The sequence below is a fragment of the Ctenocephalides felis genome, unplaced genomic scaffold, assembly GCF_003426905.1.
Source record: "Ctenocephalides felis isolate EL2017-DRISC unplaced genomic scaffold, ASM342690v1 CF-g0.4_SCAFFOLD_01492, whole genome shotgun sequence".
Lineage (NCBI taxonomy): Eukaryota > Metazoa > Arthropoda > Insecta > Siphonaptera > Pulicidae > Ctenocephalides > Ctenocephalides felis.
Window position 1 is genome coordinate 19,867,479 of NW_020537646.1, and position 22,580 is coordinate 19,890,058.

The window sequence follows — 22,580 nt, forward strand, 5'->3', positions numbered from 1 at the left end:
AACTTCTAATTTCTCTTCTTATAAAATTTATTTAATTTTTTATCAAATATTTTAAGAGAGATCAAATGTTTTCTTTATCATTTTTATGTTCGAAATAAGAAGCTTTAGAAATGTAATAAATTTAATAATTCAGTTTATATAATTTGATTAACTGATTGAAGGGAATTATAATTTAAAATTTTACCATATACTATTTGAGGAAGATCAATAAGCTTATTTGAAATAAGCTGTCTTAGAGAATGCAAAAATTATACTATTCAATTGATTGAATTCTGATTGAAGTAAACCACCGAAAAATGTATCAGATATCATCTTCAACAAATATATTAAATCATATGATTTTTGATAGAATTATTTCTTAAAGGGTATTGTATAATAAAACTTTGCATCCAGGCATCAAATATGCCACCATTTCAGAAATTAAGCAGTCTGCGATGAGCTCTACTGCATTTTTTTGAGGGATTTTGAAAAGCAAATCGTATTCTTTTATAAAATATACCATTTCAACGTTTAACCTGGATCTTTGTATGCGAAATATTGATTATTTTCACATGGTTTCTGGTGCCGGTACGTGTTGCTACCATTAAACTCTGAAGGCCAAGCAAAATCGAATTCAATATTACTTTTCACCCATCATTAGGATGGTGAGGTCGTGCGTTTTCCGCAATGAAGTTTCTTTGTGATAATGTAATGGTCGATTATTCCTAGAATAAGCCTGAAAATGAGATTCAGTGTTAATAGAACGGTGTACAAAAGTGCTTAATGTGCCAAAACGACTAAGAAGTACATCAGTATTTACCACAAAATCTGAGAAGTTACATATTATTAAAATGACCACACTGTGAAAATTGTTCTTGGTAAATGGATCGGTCGATGGTGGGCACGATGTCTTCCAAATTAGAAAAGAAAGAGTTTACAAAACCGATTTTTCATGATAACGATTTTGCAAGGGAAATCACCAAGATTAATGAGTACGAGAAGTTTGTCCCACTTTTTATTCAATATCAAATATTGCGCAAGAGGATGAACTCTATCTGTGATGTCTTCAATGGGATAATGTATGAACTTCAATATATTTTGGCTAATAAGTTGGAATTCCAATTTAATAATGCTAATATGGTAGGATCAACTATCGAACTACAAGTAAGTGAACTAAATAAATTTTTACTGAAATATTTGAATTAACTTATCATTGATCTGTAATAAATCAGTAATGGTAAATGATAAATTAATTGTAGTAACAAGTTAATGTGGTATGAAAATTGTTACCTTGTAAGATTTTTCAAAGCCATGATTGTTTTTAGTTTATTATTTTTCTAATTTTTTCATTTCCAAATATATAACATTCTACCAAATTGTTTTTTTAATATTTTTTGAATATTAAATTATGATTCAGAATGATTATACTTACAGTTGAGTTTGAATAAAAATTCATAGAGCAAGGCATTTTTATGAACATATATATTAGTTTTTATACTTATTAATACATTTACATTAATTATTAAAATCTCAATTTATATTTATGCAGGATTTTGATGGTTTGGCAATAAATTGTGAAAAATGTTTGAAGTTCACAAGAGTATTGAAATCTAAATTAGTTTATAACGATTTCAATCAAGTCTTGGCTTATAAGGTAATTGGGAATAGCTAAAATAAAATTAATATTTATCTTACATAATTTATTATTATAATTTTATCAATATAACAGGTAAATGATACTAGAGAACATCTTTGGCGTATAAAATTGAAGCTGATGTATCATATGAAGCAGCTGGCTTTTACCTTAATTCCTTTGTTTATATATCGTGCTGAAAGTGATTCTATATTCTGTGTTCTTTTAAGGTAAAAATTTAATCTTATTTAAAATTAATTATTTGATTAATTACTGTTGATTGTTTAATATTAGATTATGTTCTATATATAATGATGCCATTAAAACTGATTCAAAATTAAGTAACGCTAAAAGCAGCCAAATTTCAAGTAATACTTATCCTACCATGTTACAACTTCCTAAACGAATTGATATTAAGGCTTTATTGGAAGTGAGTAAAATGCATTCTTAAAATACCAAGTTTTTAGACTAATATATACTAATATTTAAACACTCCATTTTTTAACAGGCAGTTGCAAAAGTTAGAGCTGAATATACGTGTCATTCTTTAATATCAGCATTGCTAACGCATTATACACCTTGCGAAGATCATATAGAATGTGATTCTGAAGATTCCAGTATTGCAATTTATAAGTAATCCTAGTATTCATAAAAAACATATTTTTGAAAATATTTTTAACTCTTTATTAACTTTCACAGAGCGCTGACCAGACATCTCACACCACCTGTAAATTCTTTATTTGCGGATCAACTAGGTATTAAGATTGGAGAACTATCTTCCACTAAACCTCCTGTAAATGAAGAATTTTTAAATCCCGATCCAGTTCAAGATAAAATTTCCACTGACGACTCTGAATTAAATCATTATTTTGACCGTATGAATTTGGAATTTACTAAAAACAATAAGAAATTTGAAGATGACCCAATGAAAGACACTGCCCGCGTTATCGACGAATTAGTAAAAGAGGAAGAAGTAACTCCTGGAGATATGATAAAATCAGCACAAGTAAATGCACCAAATATATTTGGTAAAAATTATAAGATGTCTATAATTATTGCTTACGTTTAGATTTTGATTTTGTTTGCATTTTAAATTTCCAGACAAAAAGTTCACTGAAGCGAAGATTGGAAATCTTTTACAACATTATGCTACCAATTTATGGAATGAGGTTGGTGTTTTCCTTGAACATGTAGTACTTTGGTGGGGCTCTTCACCTTTAGCTTCCTTACCACCTGGTTGTAGTCAGCAACTTAGAGAATGGTTATTGCAACCTAAAAATAGAGGTAATGAAAAATTATTATTATTATCTGAAAAAGTATATTATATAAATTTTATCTATCATTTGTAGTTTTACCAAAGGTTGTTCGTGGGGCCTTACGAACATTTGCCAACGCTTTGGGATGTCATGTTACAGCAACTTCTTGGGACTTGCAATTTAGATTGACATTGATAGGAGGCAATATTCTAGATGATTGTATAAAAGTTGAAACAATCAGAAGTACTGCTCCAAGCAGGGTAATATTTTTATATATTCAGATGAACAATATAAATTTATTGATAGTATATGGTTTGTTTTGTAGTTGCAGGGTACAGAAACTGGCCAAATGTTTGCCGATTTATTGTTTAATTTAGTTTCATTAAGCAACCAGTGCGAGCAAACTGATGATTTTCTTCACGGTGCTCCTCTTGCAGATTTGCCATTAGTTGAGCAAATTCCTATCCTTCATAGACTAGGTATAAAGCTGGCATATCAACATCCAATATTTTTATATTTTTTTAAACTCGCTAATTTTAGATCATTCAATCCATACTATGCGTTTATGGGCTGGACGTGACACTAGACGTTCAGCTAATGATTGGAATGTGAAATTTTTCTTTATGGTAACTCAACAAGACATTTGCCTATGTTTAGATCAGCTTGGTATACTTCGTTTTCCTCAAGCCGGTGTCAAAGTGACTATAAAACCTACTGATGTTCATATCAATGTTTGTTATAATTTAAAAGAAAAACTTTTGTCAGAAATTAAAGTCAACATTGATAAATTGAAGGTAACAATTTTAATGTGCTCAGAAATTAAGGTAAAACGTTAATGGTTTTGGTTTTTGGATTAAATTTTATTTCAGAAAACACGACAAGAATGCATCGATGTTTTGGCATCAGTGTGTCGAACCTTTAGCCTTGCAAATTTGACACTATTGTTTCCTAGGTCTCCTGGATATTGGCAAAAAACCAAATTTGAACTTCCAGTTAGCAGTTATGTAAATGAATTTTTAGGTAACGCATGCACTTAACACATTAATTGTACTATTAATTATTAAATTTGTATTATACTTCTAGATAGAATTTTGCTGCCAGTTTTAGAAACTTGTGATGATCTTGAAATTTTAAATTTAGTGCTAAAGATAATGTGTGATGCATGGTTGGATCATATTTATGCATGTCAAATTCGATTTAGCAAATGGGGAGTTGAACAACTTTTAAATGATTTTGGGGCTGTCGCCGACTGGTTACGTGAATGTTCCATTCTGAGCGACGAAGCTAAAAAACAAATGACCAAAAATGAAGTTCTCAGGTATTTTCAAAATATATTAGCATAGACCATTATTCATTACCAAGAATTCTAAGAACTGTATCTATCATATGTGGATTGCCATTTTTGCATATTATTATCAATCACGTCGCGTCATTTTTATAATGGCGCTTTTGCACGCAATACCTAATATATAAGTCATATCTGAGTGACAGAATTTGGTGATTTATATGAATATTTAAGTGAAAATAGCAGAGCATTTTTGATTTATTACCCATTCAAAATGAAGGCTATAATATCATTCCACCTTTTCAGACAATGTGAAGGCGTTGGCAGACTTTTATTGCGGAAGCCCAATGAATTCATCGATATGACTAATAAGGGTATATTATTATGAATATAACAATACATTCTAAATTTTATAGGATGTATAATTTAGCAAATCATTCTTATTTCAGGAAATAAAACTGAGGATGATGAAGAAAGCTTATTGCCTCCGGAGATGTTTGTGCCCAACCAACAACAATGGCTTAAGTTAAGAGTTGGCAAACGACATCCACCAAACTGTTTAAATCTTTTTCTCTGCTGTGTAATGACAAATATTAACTAATAATTGTAAGTGTAAATTGTAAATAAACTGCTACATAATTTGTTTATACAAAAGTGTTTATTTGAATCGCTTTACACCAGAGTTGAGAAAAGTATATGTATACAAAATTCTGATCTTTCATCTATGTTTTCAAACAACTGCTCCGATTTCAAAAATTCAAAAAGTTATTCGATAAAACTGCAATCATTTCTCATGCATTAAGTACATAATTCATACATAATTTCAATAATTTTTTCTATGTTTTTGCCAAAAAAATTTCGAAACATATCATTTGAAATTTGTGCTGATTAGTTTTTGGTAAAGATTAGCCTGGCAAATATACTTTGTAATAATTTGATCATTTTTTTGGCAATTTTAATTAAACTGTGCAACAAACTTATTGTTAAAACAAACATCCTAAAATATTATAAGCCTACGTTTTTGTAATAATTTGATAAATTTTTTGACAATTTTAATTAAACTCTGCATGTTTTAACTAATTTATGGTTGAAACAAACATCCTAAAATATTATAAGCCTACGTTTTTGGTAAAGATCAGTCTGGCAGATATACTTTGTAAAAAATTGATCAATTTTTTGACAAGTTTAATTAATCTTTGCATGTTTTAACAAATTTATTATTGAAACAAACATCCTGAATTATTGTAAGCCTACGAAAATTGGTTAAATTATAATAAGTCATTAAATAACATTAAGCCATCAGAGTTTGGAAAAATTACTGCTTTTTTGGAACCTCGACCTTGTATGTGTTAAGTATTTCTTTTTGTACTATAATTAACAAAATTACATATAATGCAGATTGATTTGGAAGCAATTAGAAATGCCATCAATTAAATTTTGGTAAAAAGTAAAAATTTTATTTGGAAAATAAACAGTTGGAAGATTTATCGTAATTATTTCAAATATAGCTAATTTTTTTTTATTTTTATTTATATATACATTAATTTCATATCTCAGTCAGACAGAGGTGCCTGGTATGAGAGATTATAAAAAACAGATTTCATAACTATCAATTCCAATTCAGGCGATTATTCATACATATCGGAAAGATTATCCAACTAGCTGATTATTATTATTATTATTCAAATGCCATGTAATTAGCAATTGTAATACAAAATTATATCAGATACCATTAGAACTGTTTGGTACAATTCTTGTGAAAAACTGTAAATAATTGTCCAACCTTTAAATATTTTTAGAATCAATAATAATAAGGTTTAATAAAACTGTTTATAATTATATTCCAGGAAAAATTGTTTTAGCTGGATACAGCCAAACTGGTTAGCAGCTGGAAGGTTGGATTTGTTCTTCAGCAAAATTACTACTTGCGGCACCTGTGATCGAAAGAACTTCTACAGGTAACTCTCCTCCACAGATGTCATGTTAAATATTCTGCATTGGATTTCCCACATGGTTGTATCAGTTCGCGTCCAACTTTCTTCTTTCGAGTGTGTGAGTTTGTGAAATTACACATGTATAGATCCGTGTCGTTCCTATACGAGATTTGTGTTGTGTAGGTAGATGCCAACGGCCTACGTCCTTGCTTAAAATCTGGGTCAAGAAACAAGGTTAGTTGCTCATTTCTCCTATTCGACTCTTGCATGTGGTACAAGCATACAATTAGAATATGTATTACGTTTATGATGTTCATCACTATACTTGATAATGGGATATATACATTTTCTGGTATATTAGATGGTTTGATAAAATTTGATGCGGATTCAAGTATATCTTGAAGATTTTTAATGCTTTCGTAATAATTTTTGTGTTAAGAGTATATAAAATTATATAGGGTCAGCCATATATTTTTTTAAAATGCTATAAAAAACTACTGAATATTTTTTTAAATTTCTTTTTTTATTCGAAAGTGCAATTCTTCCAGTTAATAATGGACCAACTTTGTTTGAAAACGCTCAAATGGCTGTCTAACACTTAAATGGCTGCGAAAAAAATCTAAATGGCTCCCAAAAAAAAAATTATATATACGGACCTTATAGGGTGAATGCGGATATTGAATTTTATTGATGATTTGATAAAAATTATACTTATGTTTTCAGTGGCGTAATTGTATGAGAGGTGACCCCTTGTTTTGATGCCCCCCCCCCCATCGTACAACGTGTAATTCATTACGCTGAAAAATCTCGGAATTTATTAAAATTAGACCCCGTACAACTGTGACTGTAAAAATCGTCACGTGACTGTAAAAATCGTCACGTTCTTGTGCTTGGTTTACTTCGAATAATTTTCTGGTTTTTGTAAATCGCAGATTCTGGTATATAAATTTAATTAATGATTTGATGAATGTTTATCCTGATGTTTACAGTGGCGTAACTATGGCGTTGGGGCCCCACCCATTATATTCATCACTATACTTGATAATGGGATATTTACATTTTCTGGTGTATTTGATGGTTTGATAAAATTTAATACGGATTCAAGTATATCTAGAAGACTTTTAAACATCATTTCGTAATAATTTTGATACTAAAATAGTATATCAAATAATAGAATATATATGAAATATGCGGATTCTGGTATATGAAATTCCATGGATGATTTGACGAAAATCTATACTTATGTTTTCAGTGGCGTAATTGTATGAGAGGGGGCCCCTTGTTTTGATGCCCCCCTCCCCATCGTACAACGTGTAATTCATTCCGCTGAAATATCTCGAAATTTATTAGAATTAGACCCTGTACAACAATGTCACGAATTTTGCTGATGGAGCTGTGAAAATTTTCACATTGTTGCGCTCGGTTTACTTTTAATAATTTGCTGTTTTCTGAAATTTTATTGATGATTCGTTCAAAATGTACACTGATGTATACAATGGCGTAACTATGCATGGCGATGGAACCCTTTCTTTTGATGGGGCCCCACCCATCATGCAACGTGTAATTTATTACGCTGAAAAATCTTGCAATTTATTACAATTGAACCGACTTCAACAACGTTACAATTTTTGCTGATTAGGGGCAGTTAAATCGTATATAATGACTAGTATCGTATATAAACTAGGTCGTATATAGTAACTATATGAACTAATAGGGCTCTTTTTGTGGGGCTCCACTCATTATAAAACGTCTTCTTAATTGCACTGAAAAATCTCGAAATTTATTAAAATTGAACAGATTACAACAACTTCACGATTTTTACAAACAGGGCAGTCAATATCGATTATATAATTAATATCCACTCACTAGTATAATTCCTAAACTGGAAATACTTATAACATTCACAATGTATACTACATCTAATATACTTTACTAAAGTTCTAATATACTTTAAACAAATAATTTCAACTTTGCAATTCAGTTTATATAATTCTTTTAAATATTAGACAATGATACAATATTTATAATGAGCTATTTGAAACATTTAATATTTCTCGAGCATTTTGTTACCATACGGGAAGTTCCAGCAATTTGCCTTAAGGCACGATGCCATACCCAACCAATTTTTCTGGTAAATCTACGAACCATATTTGTGTGTTTGTAAAATTCAAGATTTCAAATCATAATTGCTAACTGACTGTTTATCCGTTATTTGTAGGACAATCCATATATGTATACTATTTTTTCTAATAACGTTAAATTATAATTAAGTTCCCGTAGGGTAAGTTATAGTAATCGCAAAAAAATCGAAATTGAAAATTTTTATATATTCCTTAGACATGCCTTGAAAAATATTGATGTATGTGTGTGTGTGTATGTGTATGTGCGGATACAAATTTTCCGAATTTCGTAAATGGTAGCAGATAGTAAAATGACAATCTGATAAAGTAGATTCTTTTTCTTTTTATCATCAATTTAATATTTGAGTTTAGTTTAAGCAAATAATGATTTTTAAATAGGCGGAAGATAGTTGCAACAAAAAAGCAACTAATTTGATGCAATTTTTAAATTGACGTCATTCTATTAATATAGGGAAAATATCACTTTCATAAAAAATATTTAAATAATTGATTATAGATCATTTTGGTTGAAAACTTGTCGTATCTACACATCCATACAAATTTTGTGCTTCAAAATACAAATCCAAACAATGTTTTCGGAACTAAAAATAACTATAGAACTCATACCTCACTACATAAGGAACGAATAATACACATCAATTTCACTTCATATGACTGCACAATTCAATTTAGTGTATAAAAGTTAAAAAGCCTTACTACTGGGTAACCTGATCATCTACCCTTGTCGCAATTGGTATCTTTTTTAAAAAAAAAATTATATGCATCTGCTTAGTTGTTATCTTTTTTATTCTCATATTCACAGCAATTAGAACCTTACGTCCTATGAGCTGTTGGGCTGAAACTTCTCCTTACTACGTATTTTTAGATGGTAACCCAATGGATAATCCATCCATATATGATGATTTTTTATTAGAATTTATCTAATAAGGCTCACTTTGTATTGGTGCAGCTATACCGGGCAAGGGCTATTTTCACTTGGAAACAAATTGCTATCTATATTTCCAAGTGAAATCCGTTGTCAACAACGTTGTCAACTGTTGCTTGATAACAGGCTGCACAAAGTGAATCTCGAACCCGGGACCTCTGAATCAAGTCCCTTCGCTCTTATCCATAACCTTAACCTTAATCAATGCTGAAATTTTAAATCTACGAAGCATCATCGATAATAATTTAAAAAATATGGATATTATCAGTCTTCGTTTTAACAATGCCTGCCGTGATGTGATGTGACCTAACAAGGCCGCTCTCGGTCCGGAGTTGGTCGTGTGCGCTTTTGTGCGCTTATTTATGCATTTGTCTCCCGTGTGTGGTATATGGTATATGTGGTGTGTGGTATATGGTATATGGTACATAGCACGACATAACGTGGCTTATGGTGCAACGACGAGACGGATCACATCATGTGTGAGGCTGAATTACTTATACAGTGTACGGGAAACAGTACGTCCCGCGGATCCCACAAACTTGATATTATTGTGCCGCAAACCAGGCTGCCGATGTCGGAATGATATCGCAGCGAATGCATAAATTATGATTATTCATAAAGACATTACTAGGGCAGAGGTGTAATTAGTATTTAACAATGGAGTTGACATCGTCCTATTATTTTGAAGAATATATTTCAATTATCATTTCATATTGTGCCTTTTCTTTCTTGGTCTTTTAGGAGAATCGGGTTATTGCTAGAACTAGAACGATTTGCTTCAATTTTCTTTATAGGCATTATAAATATGTAGATACATTCTACATATTTATCTTTCATATATGGTCTGATCTTTGACACAATTTTTACAAAGATTTTAATATTTTTAAAAAGTCCATTTCAAAACTAGTACCTAATTTTTAACTTACTACCTAAGTTTGTTTTCATCAAAAAATCCGATTCGCTAATTTTGTTTTCTCGGCGTTTCAAGGCATTCTGAATCGAATGAAACCAAATTTGGAAAAAGTATGTGTGTGTATGTGAATAGATTTTTTGCTGTAAATCGACGTTTTCTCAGAAACGGCTGGACCGATTTCAAAATTTTAAAAGCCATTCGATGTATCTCGATGAGGACTAGCGCTTATCAATTTTTAACAAGTAGTTTAATTTTAAAAATTCATCAAAGTTTTTGAGCAAATGAGTAGTTTTTTTGACGTCTGTTAAAATTAAAATTAGACGATTTACTCGGTATAACGATAGAGTACTTGGTCTTAATGGACATACTAAACTATTAAAGTCCTACGGAAACTGGTTTAATTATAAAAATTATTGATTTTTGAATATTTGCTTTCAGAAAATTCTCCGAGTTAACGTGTTTGTTCGTTTTCAAATATGTGTAATAAATCCAAGTAAAATACTTTAAATCACTCATAAATTAATTTATTTTTTATTGATTAAGTCGATTATTTACACATATCCAGAAGTTTATGTAACTTGCCTCAAGGCAAAATACCAATACCAAATTATTACCGACTTTTCACATAATTAAAAGGAAGCCTAAAATTTTACAATTCACTCATAGAAATTTAACTTATAAAGGCATCAGATAATATACTGTTATTCAGTCATCAAATTTCAGATACGGTTGATATATTCTTGCAAAACACTTAAAAAATGTGCATTTTTCAGGGAGTTAATCTTTTTACTAATAATTGTCACGTTGTGCATTATATTTAATTAAATGTTTTAAAATAAATTCTGTAGTTCACTAGAAGATTCCATAAGTAGTATACTCATATTATCAATTAAATGTGCTTTACCTAAATTAGGGAAATTTGAATCGAAAATGCATTAAATAAAAAAAAAACTGAAAAAATACTTTCTTGCAACTTTTGTTCTTACTAAAATACTTTAATTTTAACATAAAATTCATTTATTTCATGTCATCCTTACAATTGCTTCAATCTTCTGATTTAGAGCAGACTTAAATGTTCAGGTTCATAGCTTTTAGCTAATTGAATAGAAATATTTTTTTACTATAGAGTATAAATTATTGATTTTTTTAGAATTATCATTAATTATATATATTGATTTGGATACAAAAATAAACGTTAATCAGTAAACTTTTTCTTCATCTTAAATATCTCATAAATAAATCTTCTTATTACCGGTTCTGGTATCAAATATACTTACGTGCATTCGTATACTGATTAACGCAACAAATGCGACAATGTGGAATGCATAATGAATATTCAAATTGAGTTAGGAACAAGTCGTGGTCCATTTCGCACATGTCTTTGTCATTATATATACTTATCAATGTAATTTTTAAGTGTTGATCGTAATGACATATTATGTGCTATGACATATTCTATACTGCGAACAATTAAAAATTGGTCGACAAAAATCGAATAAAGGCTTTCTATCTTGGGGTAGATAGACTTGCTAACTTTTCGCCTATGATAGAAGTAGCAAATCCACATGGAAGAAGATGCAGATTAAAATAGTATTTTGCCATTACAACTCAAATCTTAGGCATAAAAACTAACTAAAAAAATATAAAGTATAAAAATATAAAAATTTCAAGTCTCCATCAAGTATATTACTAATAAGGTGACCATATTTTTTAAGTCAAATTCGGGACGGCAATTTTTAGTTATGCTAATCCAGGACGTCGGGGGAAGGGGGGGGGGTCATGTGTTAGTCGTTTATATAACAAATTTTTTTATTATAATTGCGGACTTTTAGTAAGAGCTTTATACTTCCACTATTATATGCAATATTTTTTTATCATTGATATTATATCTTATATTTTTCGTTCACTATGTTTTATTCAATTTTCTTCATAATTAATTTGAAAAAAATAGCATCTGTTAGTTTGTTTTCTTAATTTTTGTTAATTTAACTATTAATTTTTGAAAAACCGGGACATCCAGGACAAAAAATCAAAATTCTGACAAATATTGCTTTAAGAAAAACCCGGGACACAAGGTGGAAATCCGGGACTGTCCAGGCCAATCTGGGACGTATGGTCATCTTAATATTACTAGAAAAATACAGAATATATACAAATTCTAACAATATATATATATATATATATATATATATATATAATATAAGTATAGATTCATCCTACATTATATGAATAGCAAAATTTAAACATCATCTTATTTAATGAATTAGCAATCTATGCACAAATAAGTAATGGTTATAATAGAATTCCTTACTATTATATGTTGACTATCGTATCATATTCAACTAAACTATAAATTAGCTGTAAGTGGCATTTTGTCTTAAGACAAGTTATAAGACCAGAACTTCTCAATATGTATAAAAAAACACATAATCAACCAGAACAGTTGACTTTTATAATGGACAATTTTGGAATAATGTTCCAAAGTTAGATGAATTTTTATAATTAAACTAATTTTCGTATAGAATGTGATAGATGAAAATGTTTTCAAGACCATTGAAGACCAAGAAATCTTTACTAAAATCTAATCACCACTATTCCTTACTGATATCTTTCGAACGTTTTTTGAATTTTTAAAATCGACTCAAGATTTTTGCACTTTTCTGCTAAATCTTAAGAACCAGGTGGATGGATAGCTTCATTAATCATCAAATGGCACTTAAATTTCTTAAATCGGTTCTGCAATTTATGGATAAATTTCAGCACAATGCAAAATTTTTGTTGTCAAGTACATACATACACACATATTTTTTTACACTTTTGGTAAGGAGAAATGTCTAGAGAACACAAAATTAGTAACTTAGATTTTTGGATTTTTGAAAAACATAAAATACCAACTACTCCTTCAGGTAGTTGGCAACTGCAACGTTAATTTAAGAACTATCAATAATATTATTTTGAAAGTAAACTCAAACATCAAGTTGCTCTCTAATGGTAACACTTTATTTTAGTCATGACCCTATTTAGGAAATAAATATTGATAATTTATTATATTTGCAGCACAAGATATTTATATTATTCTTAAGTAGCCATGTCTTTTTAAACTGGAAAAACTGAACTAGATCAATTAAATATCTATTAAATATTTATTTAATATTTGGTTCACCCTGCCTGAAACTCCTTCCAATTACAGCACATATTTATTATTATGTATTGCGCGATCTTGTTCAAAGTATTGAGAGATTTCACAGAAAATCTATTTTCAGAGTTGAATTATTTTAATACTGCATATTATTTAATTTATTTAAATGCAATATAAATATTCGTCAAACTCAAAAATCTGGTGTACTTACGGATATATCCAGCAACTAAAGTTTTTACTACAATTGTTGTGAATTATAATCAAGCACAGTCTGTGTTTTACACGATATGTAAGTAACATGAATATTTCAAGTACATTTTTAATTGCGCCTTAAAATTCCTATTCTTATTCTATTTTAATCAAATAAATCATTTCGAATCAATTACAAGTCCATTCTAAATTTATAGTCAGTCTATAATTTTGCCCCGTTTGCCCAAGGTTATTGTATCGCGTGCAGTTTGGACTATTGCCATGTATTTGTATACTATAACTTTGCAAATATGAATTATTTAACTAGCAGCTTTCACTGCGATATGAAGCGTTGAAGCAAGACGCTACATGCACGATTTTTATATTACGAAATATTGTTTTTAATTTGCTACGGAATATTAAAATTAATAAGTTGTTCATGCAAGAGCATCGATGCATCCACCAGGCGAAATAGATTAGATTTATTTCGTTACTTATTTGGTTCTGATTGCGTGATCGATATTGGAAAACTATTCTGTATTGCGATTGTTGGCTTTTTGCTATTGCTTCAACATATGTAAAAAGGAAGAGGTGTCATTGTTTCCACATCAATATATACTACTCAAAATTTCTTGTCTTACAAGCTCTTTAACACCTTGACTGCGAGGATTGACAAAGTGTCGACATCTCCTTCTTACTTCCTGGTACATTTCTTCAAATCTATCCCCAATTTAGCACCAACTAGTTAGTGATTTCTATGGATACAAGAATCGAAAAAACACTTTTTGCCACATTTACTTCAAATCTATCCCCAATTTAGCACCAACTGTTAGTGATTCCTGTCAAAGAACACTTTTTGCCACATTTACTTCAAATCTATCCCCAACTTAGCACCAACTAGTTAGTAATTCCTATGGATAGAAGAATCCAAAGAACACTTTGCCACATTTACTTCAAATCTATCCTCAACTTAGCACCAACTAGTTAGTGATTCCTGTGGATAGAAGAATCCTAAGAACATTTTTTGCCACATTTACTTCAAATCTATCCCCAACTTAGCACCAACTAGTTAGTGATTCCTATGGATAGAAGGATCCTAAGAACACTTTTTGCCACATTTACTTCAAATCTATCCCCAACTTAGCACCAACTAGTTAGTGATTCCTATGGATAGAAGAATCCAAAGAACACTTTTTGCCACATTTACTTCAAATCTACCCCCAACTTAGCACCAACTAGTTAGTGATTCCTATGGATAGAAGAATCTACAGACCACTTTTTGCCACTGCCACTGAATTTCAATTTAAATGAAACTATTTTTCAAATAATACTGCAAAAATTTAACAATTTTTAGTAGAAAAACAATATAGGTTCAAAAACGTCAAAAGATAACGTGTTAATTGAAGACTTAACTTCTACTATTTCACGAGAAGGCACCCCAGTGGATAACTCCTTTGTGTGCAACTATATCCCTAAAATACTCATCATATTCGCTATCTATGTTTTTAATTCAAGATATGGTATCATGCTGCTTGATACCGAGTTGGCAAAAGTGAATCCATTCCGGTTGCTAAAGATTGATATCCCACGATTTTGTCCATTACTATATGATAGATTCATTGTACACAATCGCTGATGTGAATGCTAAAAAAATCATTATCATTGTAATGCAGACTGACATGAATGCTATAGCATTCAAATTTTAAAAACAATTATTTTGAATTTAATTTTATATAGGCTTACGTTTTTGTAATTATTATACTTCTCAAGATAATCATTAACTAATTCTTTAGGTATTTTCCTATCATCTTATCTTTTACCTTATTAGTCATTTTTTCTTATATTTTACCTTAGTCAATTAGCTTGCAAGCACATTGTGTAAAATAGAAGCGTAATACTTGACGTGGATGCTATAGCATTCATCGTATGAAACAATTAAAATATGCTAATCTGACTATCCTTATAAACGGTGTTTAATCAAATTTTAGGTATCACATCTAAATTAAAAATAAAATTACTGTTAATTTTTGTGCTTTGATGGAACTTTTATAATTCGCGAACGTGTTAATAAGATTTATTTTTCGATATCATGAAAAAAAATAGTGGATTTTCGTTTCATGATAAACACAATATATTCATTCAAGCCATTGGCGATTCTGTCTACTGTCAAGTGTTGCTTGTAAATGAAACTTATTTTTATTGATTAAGAAAGTTCTATAAAACACTGTAATTGATTTATTTATTTGATTATCATTGCTCATGAACAACAAGGCATCGTACTATCAGAATTTATGGCTATTTTTAATTTGCGGTTATAGCTGTCTGAATGTTGCTAACAATTTTATTATTGATGTTGTATTTGATGAATCATTATGGATACTGCTGAATAATTTAAATCTTGAAATAAGTGTTTGTAATTAATTTTTTCAGTAAATTTTTCTGCTGACAATAATTGATTGTGCTTTCAAATGAGACGCTTGATAATTAAATAGAAAATTCTACTTTACATGTTTCAAATAACAAAGTTTAAATATATAGTTCAAACCGAATTATTTTATGATTTCTAATAAGAAAAACTCTTTTTCGTATTTTTATTTGTTAAATCATATCGCAATCATATATTATTTACTTATGGTCGGATACAGCAATGCCCCTTTCAGAGGGGGCGGCCTCCTCACGATTACAGTGGAAAAAAAGTTTGAAAAATTGGAATAATAATAATTTCAAATAAAATTTTTCTTCTGTTATAATCTTTAATATAATTCTTGTATTATGCATGAATTGCATAAAAAATAATGAAAAATGCTAACTGTTCTGATTATTAAAGTATATTAAATAAATAAAGAAAACAAAAATTTATTTTTGTTTTCTTAGTTAAACAATACTTATTTCAAATTTAAATTATTTAATGAACTGCAAAACTTGTATTGGTGGCTGCAAAAATGTTGAGGTATGTCCTTATTTGTTATAAGGATAAAAATGCATTTTATACAGTACCCGTATCAAAATTCTGCTAAGGATTATCATATAACATGTATTTCTTATAAGATGCTTGTATCATATTCACGTATGCCTAAACCTTAAATTCTATGTTGTACGCCTTTTAACTAACTATATAGTACGCCTAATATGCCTATTACGCCTAATACGCATTCAACCCTATATACATAATACGCTCAATATTATTTCTTATCTTACACCTATGTTTCTTAAACGCTAAATTTTCCGAACCCTACCGAGAATCGAACCCGAGCCTTCTGCGTGGAAGGCAGAGACCTTAACCACTAAACCACCGTAGCGCTACGATTGGTCGTCTTTTTCCGCGTGTCGTCGCGTCACCTTAGTATTAATTACTTAATTAATAGGTAAAGGTACCGCGGAAGAACAGTGCGTCCCTTAATATATTATTTGTGGGGGACCCAATAGAGTAGTGGTTAAGGCGCTAGACTGCCACGCGGTGGTCCCGGGTTCAATTCCCGGTGTGGGCGATAGACAATAGAGTATAGGGTAGAGACAACAGATAATAGATAAGAGTAAAAAAATATAGTATAGGAAAGAGACAATAGATAATAGATAAGCGTATAATATAGCGTATAAATGGTAGAATATAAGGTTTGTAAGGGGTAAAAAGATATGTAGAGTGTATGTTATATATGATAGGTTAATAGCAAATAATGATGAAGCGGTAAATAGATTTATATATAAATGTAGGAACTCATGGTCTTAGGTATCGTACGGTATGATTATATAGGTAATAATTAGATTTAAGTCCTTTAACGTATTGTAATACATCTTTTATATGTAGGGTTGAGTAAATGTATGGTTCATACGCGATTGTAGTAAAACTTATATTTGCTACTGTACAAGATGGCATTTAAGTAAAAATAAATACATTTTGAATATTGTTCATTAGTAATATGGTAACACTCGTGATGCATACATTTATTAGTGTCAGCCATTATACGCATTTATATAATGTTTATAAGTATGGCTTTATACTTCAAATATGACATGATCGGTTTGTCATTGTAATTACCATTTAGAAATGAACCTTCATTAGAGAAATGAAGTAATTGCTGATTAATCATTTCTATAATATTCGTTCACGCAGTGGATTATGTTAAATAAAGCCTAAACAAATATTGTTTTCACAATTTCACTCATCATATCATATAATATTTGTGTTTGAAGAACTTCATATAATTAAAATTAACATATATTCATTGACTGCTTGTATTTTTTTACTTTTCCGCTGACGATATAATCTCATTCTTTGAACAGTTGTATTATCTGTCTTGCCTAAAAAATATTTTCCATTTTAATGACTTCAAAGATTTATAGAAACTATGAATAATATAGAAATAATTTCTAATCAATAAACTTACGTTTAGTACAAATGTTAAATTTGTTTTATTATTTTCAAGGAACAGGGGAAAATATTCTTCTGATTTAGGCATTTTTCATTAAATCAAGATTTGTACTACGATATAATTTTAAAATGTTTATTTATCTATCTATGTCGATATTTTTTTTTAACCAAGTACTTGTTACTAACACAAACCCGGGGACCCCACATGTCTTCGCATTAAGAATGTTTACCAGTTCTACTCGCACATGAGTAATTGCACACGAAGTACAAACATACAGCTTTTGAAGGAGCCCCCCATCTCGCCGTGCGCCGACCTTTAGTAGTACTTTGTAACAGAGCTAACAAATTATTAATCCAGTCATTATGTCGGTCATGCAGAGCATCAGTGTTAAAACTTAACTTTACCTTTACCTTTAACACCGGATCGTGTTCCGAATATGGTATCATGGAACTCTGGTAATAGGGTAGACCGGCGATGGTAATAATAAAAAAACAAAAATTTTATAACATACCAATTCATTTGATTACAAATGAAGTATGACAAAAAAATATAATAAATTTCAAAATGATTTTTGGACAAAGTATCATGTTACCTGCTGAGTGAAGGAAATGAAAATTAATTGATTACCAAGTTATTAATGCAGTTATTATGTTGATCATGCAAAAATCAGTACTAAAAATTTACCTTTACCTTTACGTTGAACACAAAACTGTATTCCGAATATATGGTGTCAAGGTAAATGTTAGACTGGGGATGATAATAATAAATCTTCAAATTATTTACAACAGAAAATCAATTTTGTATTCTAGTATATTTTATACTTAAAAGGCATAAAATCAAAGTATCACAAAAAAATAAAATGACAATGATCTCGTTTAGGCATAGAGTATGTTGAAATTTTGTTCTTGATAATTACTTGATATCTATCCTAGATGTTGGTTCCAATTTAAACAAGACTATAATTTTTTTATAATAATTAATTTTAAAATATTTGGGAAAACAGCTTCTAAATATTGAAATATTGACAACTTATTATAATATTTTTGATCTATTCGTAAATATTTGTAATTACTTCTTGCTAAATATTAGAATAATTTTTTTTCATAAAAATGGACATGTTTGTTTCGAGTAATATTTTTTTATCATTATATTTGATCTTAGAACTTCCATTCCCAGTATTCACTATACGATATTGCATTAAAATTATTTATGTTTATAATATCTTGAAAATATCGTCAGCGGAAAAAGCTTGGTAATGGTATTATGTATTTAAGAAGAATAATGCTAAATAGAAATGTAGGTAATCCTTTGAAATTGTAGTAATAAATTTAATATTTTATTGCTTTGTTCCAAATAGGGATTTTAATTGTCTATAAAGTAGATTCTAGTAACCAACAATTGAACTACAAGTTTTCAAAATTTATTCAATATTTTTTTTTGCTGTATTTCTGGATATGATAAAATTTAAATTAAAATAAATAACTAATTTTAATTTAATCCTGGAGGTAAATTTGTTAAATTCAATATCGACTATAATCAATTCTTTCCCAGATCTTTATCTGATTATTCTCAATCACAGCATTTAACTCAAAATCTGCTTACGTGCGAGAATCAACCTGTCTTTTTATAAATATGTATAATATTACAATATGTACATATCATGCATCTTATATCTTTGCCTTACATATAGATAAGTATGCATATATAAGAAAAATACATCTATAAGAAATATAATTTGTATAAGTAACGATACAAACGCACGCTCTGAGACTGAAGAAGTAGTGCGTCGGATATAAATGTGTGTTGGTAATGATCAATCTCAGTTGTGTACAATTTAAGGTTGGGCTTTTAAAAATTAAAGTTTTAAATAATTATTATTTTCATGCTACGTGATTATATTCTTGGGGGTAACTTTGTTGGACGGAGTATAATTTCTGCTCGTATAAAAGCTTTATCTATTCCTGGTAAGCTAAAATATTTTTTGGACCAAGTAAAATTTCAACTTGTATAAATATTAAAAACTATATTCATATTACAGACGAAATTTTGTTTAAGATGTAACTATGTAGTTATGATTAGTTACACCACCTATTTACGAGCAAGAATTACAAATAGAATTTTCTAAATATATATGCTCAGGTTCAGGTTTTGGATTACAATTTCTAAAATATTTTTATTAAATGTTAAGATTACTTAATATTTTTTGAAAATATCAAATTTCTGCCCTATTTATCGCTGTAATTTTAACTTTCACATTAGTAGTATCTTCAAATTGAATTCTGGTATTGATATTCTTTAATTTTACTTGAGTAAACTACCTTTTTCGTGTAAAAAATGCATACGCAATTTAAATGAATAGATTCAATGATGTTTGTGCACCTACAGTAATTTTCATCAAATATTGATTAAATTTGCAGTGATTTTTTTAGAATTCAATAAAAAAACTAATAAATTATATCTATGATGAACAAAAATTAATGCAAGTTTGGATTTTTTTATTATATGTTTTATTATAAATTAATATATAAAAACTAAGAGGTATGTTAAATTTTTGCTAAAACATCATGTAATACCATTTTATAATATATTTTATTAAACATTGATGTATGTGTGTGTGCGCTATGTATTTATGAATGTTTGGATACAATTTTCGTTAACGATTTCCAGAAGACGGATCAACCTATTTCAATGATTTAAAAAACATTCGGTTTGCATTGACGGGGAGACGTGCTGATTACATTTTAGGAAAGGCAGGTCCAGCTGTTTCGGGAATGAAGATCAAAAAAATAGCAATTTTAATCAATTTTTATGGATTGTTCTCATTCTTCGAATGTTTACGTTAGGAATGTGCCAGCAATTTGCCTTAAGGCACGATGCCATTCACCACTAGTCAGTACTTGATTTCTCTAACCTAAAGCATAAAACTCGTTTTTTATTTCTTTTATTACTTTTATTTACAATCGGAACATTAGTTACATTTTGAGATATTTTTATTTACATTAATTAAATATAATTATAGATAACGGGTGGTCCATCTAGTGGTCCTAGTGATCTAGTGAATCAGTGATCTTACGGTTTAGATATTTCTGTAAAGAAAACATATAAATTATTATACATCGTTAGAAAGGTCTCAAAATTCTTAATTTTTTCCAATATATTGCAACTTCGAATTCCGCACGTGTGGCCTACAGATAAGTTGCTATCGATAAATTCCAATTTTTAAATGGGCCACCCCCATAGTTACCCCAGTGGGTAATTTCTATTAGATATTATTTTACTGGCTCAAGTTGATTGGCTATAATTTTTTAACTTTCTTAATTTTGGTAAGGAGCAGCAGAGCAAAGAGTGAATTGGGGTGATTTTCTAAATTGTGATGATTATTAGTGGATCTTGTTTTAATAATATCTTTAATATATAGCGCATTCGGATCATCATACAGAGTTTTATTGCTAACATGCCAGAGAGTATCTGTTATCATTCTAATTAGTTTTGATTAAAAGGTACGAGTTTAACAAAAAATCACAAAATATTACGTGATAGGGGAGAAGATCTAGTATGATATCAAGTGTTTTCATTTTTTACTTAAATATTGAAAGAAAAGAAAATTTTTCAAAAAATAATCTAATATTTTACAATTTTGTCTAGGTAAAATACACGTGATGTTAGGTGGCTGAGGGGATGGTTAATTTTAAATATCGCCACATATCACTAAGGAAAGGGGGTGTTCAGAAATTCTTAGAAATCGCTCACGTGATTTATGGACACCCCTTAGATCGCTGTACCAATGCAGTAAAAATCAAAATGACACTAACAATTGTGTATACGATATTTTTTAGATTCTAAAATACTTTTACGATATTTTTTTAGATTCTAAAATACACGTGATGTTAGGTGGCTGAGGCGGTGGTTAATTTTAAATATCACCCCATATCACTAAGGGAAAGGGGGTGTCCAGAAATCACTCACGTGTTTAATAAAGGCCCCCTTAAATCGCTGTACCATCGCTGTAAAAATCGAAATAACAATAATAATCATGTATCTTATTATTATTTCTATCCGGCCCTTTCTGCTAGTTACGTTGTCAGCAACTATCGTATATTACCGTCGGGTTATTATTATTGTGTGTTCGTTTTACACGTCCGCGTACGTACGATACGAGGCATGATCGTCTGTTGGCCGAGTCCCGCTATGCATGTGGGTCACTGACACACTTACCTAGTCGAACCGGCTAGCGGAGAAGTGTGGAAGGCAGCTAAGAAGGCATTATATGGGTATAACGTATAACAGCTCCGGGTATAACAGACTCCGAGCACTACTACGAGAGAGACAAAGACGTTTAAAATGATGACGCAATGGTGACGAACGATTTATGGATTTATTTGGAATAAAAATATTTTTAACAATGTAATTGTGGAAATTTGTTCACTAAAAATAATATGCTTAGTGGAGTCTGAATTAGTTTCCTGATCCTTTTGTTGATATTCTCCTTTTTAATCTTTTTTCAAACTAGCTGTAAGTGGAATTCTGTCTTAAGGCAATTAGGGCATTGTGCCTTAAGGCAAATTGCTGGAACTTCCCGTACCGCAATTCAAAATTCGAGTAATTAAAAATAATCAATAATAATAATCAATAAAAGTTGATCAATGATTTGAAACTTTTAATAGAACTTCGAACCATATTAAATAAGTCTTTCTTAAATCATTTATTTTAAAATATTACATGAAGTTAAAAATATTTTCAGCAATATAATTGTAGAATTTTGTTCAATAAGAATAATATGCAAAGTGGAGTCTGAATTAGTTTCCTGATCCTTTTG

General features: G+C 29.7%; 1 protein-coding gene across 1 annotated transcript; it reads left to right on the plus strand.

The window, feature by feature from the left end:
- The first annotated feature begins 885 nt into the window (after positions 1–885).
- Positions 886–4,754, plus strand: LOC113370996. The gene is made up of 14 exons (XM_026611656.1): positions 886–1,143; positions 1,529–1,633; positions 1,709–1,842; positions 1,907–2,042; positions 2,121–2,245; positions 2,312–2,640; positions 2,714–2,896; positions 2,962–3,128; positions 3,194–3,347; positions 3,409–3,662; positions 3,738–3,888; positions 3,952–4,186; positions 4,460–4,527; positions 4,603–4,754. The coding sequence occupies exons 1-14, from the start codon at positions 886–888 to the stop codon at positions 4,752–4,754; spliced, it is 2,451 nt and encodes an 816-aa protein (XP_026467441.1).
- The last annotated feature ends 17,826 nt before the right edge of the window (positions 4,755–22,580 follow it).

Excerpts from the sequence above, each read along its gene's own strand:
- LOC113370996 (XM_026611656.1), top strand. The coding sequence starts at position 886 with ATGTCTTCCAAATTAGAAAAGAAAGAGTTTACAAAACCGATTTTTCAT. Across the intron at positions 1,144-1,528 it reads GATCAACTATCGAACTACAA|GATTTTGATGGTTTGGCAAT; the intron begins GTAAGTGAACTA and ends ATATTTATGCAG. Across the intron at positions 3,663-3,737 it reads TCAACATTGATAAATTGAAG|AAAACACGACAAGAATGCAT; the intron begins GTAACAATTTTA and ends ATTTTATTTCAG.